Raw genomic sequence first — 2,759 nt, forward strand, 5'->3', positions numbered from 1 at the left:
ATACAGTGTCTAAATGAGCTTCAGTGAAGTCGTTGTGCTGCTGCAAGGTGAAGGGGGGGGGGGGGTAAGCCTCCGATTCTAATTTGTATAAGTAGTTTTTCATTTCCTCTCCAAGTCCCTGCGCTCTCTGCACTGAATCTGAACATCAAAGGTGAGACAGGAGAACGATGAGCAGAGGGCTGTTGGGGCACCGAGAACCGAGAACACATGAGCCGTAAAGAGAGGATAGATCAAGGTGCATTTGCATAAAAAGGCAACTCGGGGTGAATTTCGCAAGGGAGAGAACTGCGTGATATGCTGTTGAGTGCAGCGTGCTGGTCTCACTGCGCAACATGCTGCCGCTGGAGGAGAGAGTGGAGGGTACTGCAGAAATAAAGGGCTGAAGTGGAGAGAGAGAGAGAGAGAGAGAGAGAGAGAGAGAGAGAGAGAGAGAGAGAGAGAGAGAGAGAGAGAGAGAGAGAGGGGGAACCCTGCTCCGGAGCAAAGGGGAGTATCCCGAGGTGAGGAGGATAGAGAGGGAGCGGGCAGAGGAGAGGGAGAGGGATAAATAGCAGAGGAGAAGAGGGGAGAAGAAGGAACACTGCTGCAACCGGGGATATCTGCATACATCAAGATACAGCGTAGGACTTCTAAATTAGATGACTTAACGGTTCTGACTGCGCCAAAACGCGCACTCATTTGGGTATTTTCTCTGCCAGCACGTCCAACTTTTCTTTTCCTTCTTATCACGGGCTGTCCCTCGTTCGCTGGTTCGTACCGAGGCTCTCCTCTCTGCTCATCACTTGGATCTCGACTTGGAAATCTTTCGTGCTGTGAACCGGATCGGCTGTCTCATCTGTGATGGGGGAAGCGGCGCAGGTTGGGGGCTTCGTCAACGGATTTGTGGACAGCTTTGGCCCCGCGGGCGCCGCTCCGGCTCCCGTTGGCTCTCATTTCGTTCTAACGCCAGCCGGGGCGATGGACTACAACTCGGTGTCCGGACTGATGATGGGGGGACTGGGGCAGCAGGCGGACCACCTGGTGTCCGCGGAAAGGCTGTCCCGGAGCCTGGCGGACCTAAGTCATCTGCAGGGGATTCTGAGGCGGCGACAGCTCTACTGCAGGACCGGCTTCCACCTGGAGATCCGTCCCGACGGCACCGTGCAGGGGACCAGGAAGGACCACAGCAGATTCGGTACACAGCCCTTCACAAATAAACTACTATTATTATTGGATTATTTGTAGTGATAGGCTGTTGTAGAATTTCTGATATAGGATGTTTTGTAAGATGCAGCAGACTGACAGGTACCCTTATAGTGGAGGCACTGGAAAACACAGAGAGAGAGAGAGAGAGAGAGAGAGAGAGAGAGAGAGAGAGAGAGAGAGAGAGAGAGAGAGAGAGAGATTAAAAAGCCATCCAGGTTACTATAATCAAATGCTGATAGCACATGAAGTAGCCCACTGTGATGGCAGCTGCTGCTATAACCTGAACTATATGCTAACAGTGGATGTTATAATGCTTTGAGTATTTCATGTTTGCACTTACTTTTTTTTTTACCACATTTCCTCCTTGAGATTATATTGTAAATGTGTCTTTGCTTTTAGCAGTTTATCTTCAGTCATGCTGCTTACTGCAGATCAAAAGTACACCTCTGAGAGATTTATTTTAGTGCAGCAGACTGTAGCACTTGATTTATTCCAATTGAGACTTGGTCGAACTTCATGCCAGAGGCCATTCCAGCCTAGCTTGTCAGAGTCAGCTAGTTTGGATACCCATATAGCTATTTACTGTACTTTCTCTATATTGAGCGCAGTTGAGTCTTAGTGTCACATCGATCTTTCCTCTGATATGTTGCATTTGGCCCATGCCTCTAACTGTAATTATTTCACAAATACATGGTATGGCTCAAGCAGCAATGGAACAAACCTTTGCAGGACGAAAGTCATGTTATTGTGCTTCTTGTAATAATGGTGTGACAAGTTAATGTAATGTCAAATAATGTGTGTGTGCAGGTATTTTGGAGTTCATCAGTCTAGCTGTGGGACTGGTTAGCATCAAAGGGGTGGACAGTAGCCTCTACCTCGCCATGAACAGCAAAGGAGAACTGTATGGATCGGTGAGTACACACACTATTGACTACTCACTAAGCACCATTAGACTGTACTGTACCAATTCTCAACATTGTTGATTTGTAATCCATTGCTGAAAGGTGACATATTTTGCTTCGCTATACTCAGATTTTCCTCTGCTTGTCTTTCTTTCTGCAGGAGAAGCTGTCTGCAGAATCCGTTTTTAAGGAGCAATTTGAAGAAAACTGGTACAACACCTACTCATCCAACATTTACCGGCATGGAGAAAAAGGAGCATTTTACTTTGTTGCATTGAACAAAGATGGGTCGTCCCGGGATGGGTCGAGATCGAGGCGACATCAGAGGTTCACACACTTCCTACCCAGGCCTGTAGACCCGGATAGAGTACCGGAGCTATACCGGGATATACTGGGCCAGAGCTGAGACTGACGGGGCGTTACCATGACCCTGTCAGAGTCAGTCTGAGCTGAAAGGCAACCCAAGTGCTCCTAACCCCTTCTTGAGGAAGATGGAAGACCCTGTTGATCTGGGGATCATACAAAGTGTGCCAAATCAACACTCCCCATCAATGGCATGGAGGAAGGAAAGAGACCCTCTATGAACCACACTAGCCGGGGAGTTTGACTAAACAGCACCGGGGATCTTCTGTGGAAGATGTAAAGCCCCCTTGACAGGCACAGACATCTGGG

The 2,759-nt window shown here is 48.5% G+C and overlaps 1 protein-coding gene across 1 annotated transcript; it reads left to right on the forward strand.

Moving 5' to 3' along the window:
* Window positions 1-840: 840 nt before the first annotated feature.
* Window positions 841-2,493, forward strand: LOC306737727 (fibroblast growth factor 20-like; the record flags this gene model as incomplete). The annotated part of the gene is made up of 3 exons (XM_079219500.1): window positions 841-1,174; window positions 1,993-2,096; window positions 2,248-2,493. The coding sequence occupies 3 exons, from the start codon at window positions 841-843 to the stop codon at window positions 2,491-2,493; spliced, it is 684 nt and encodes a 227-aa protein (XP_079075626.1).
* Between the last annotated feature and the right edge of the window lie 266 nt (window positions 2,494-2,759).

Source organism: Taurulus bubalis (genome assembly GCF_910589615.1).
Source record: "Taurulus bubalis genome assembly, chromosome: 6".
In the NCBI taxonomy this organism is placed as follows: Eukaryota; Metazoa; Chordata; class Actinopteri; order Perciformes; family Cottidae; genus Taurulus; species Taurulus bubalis.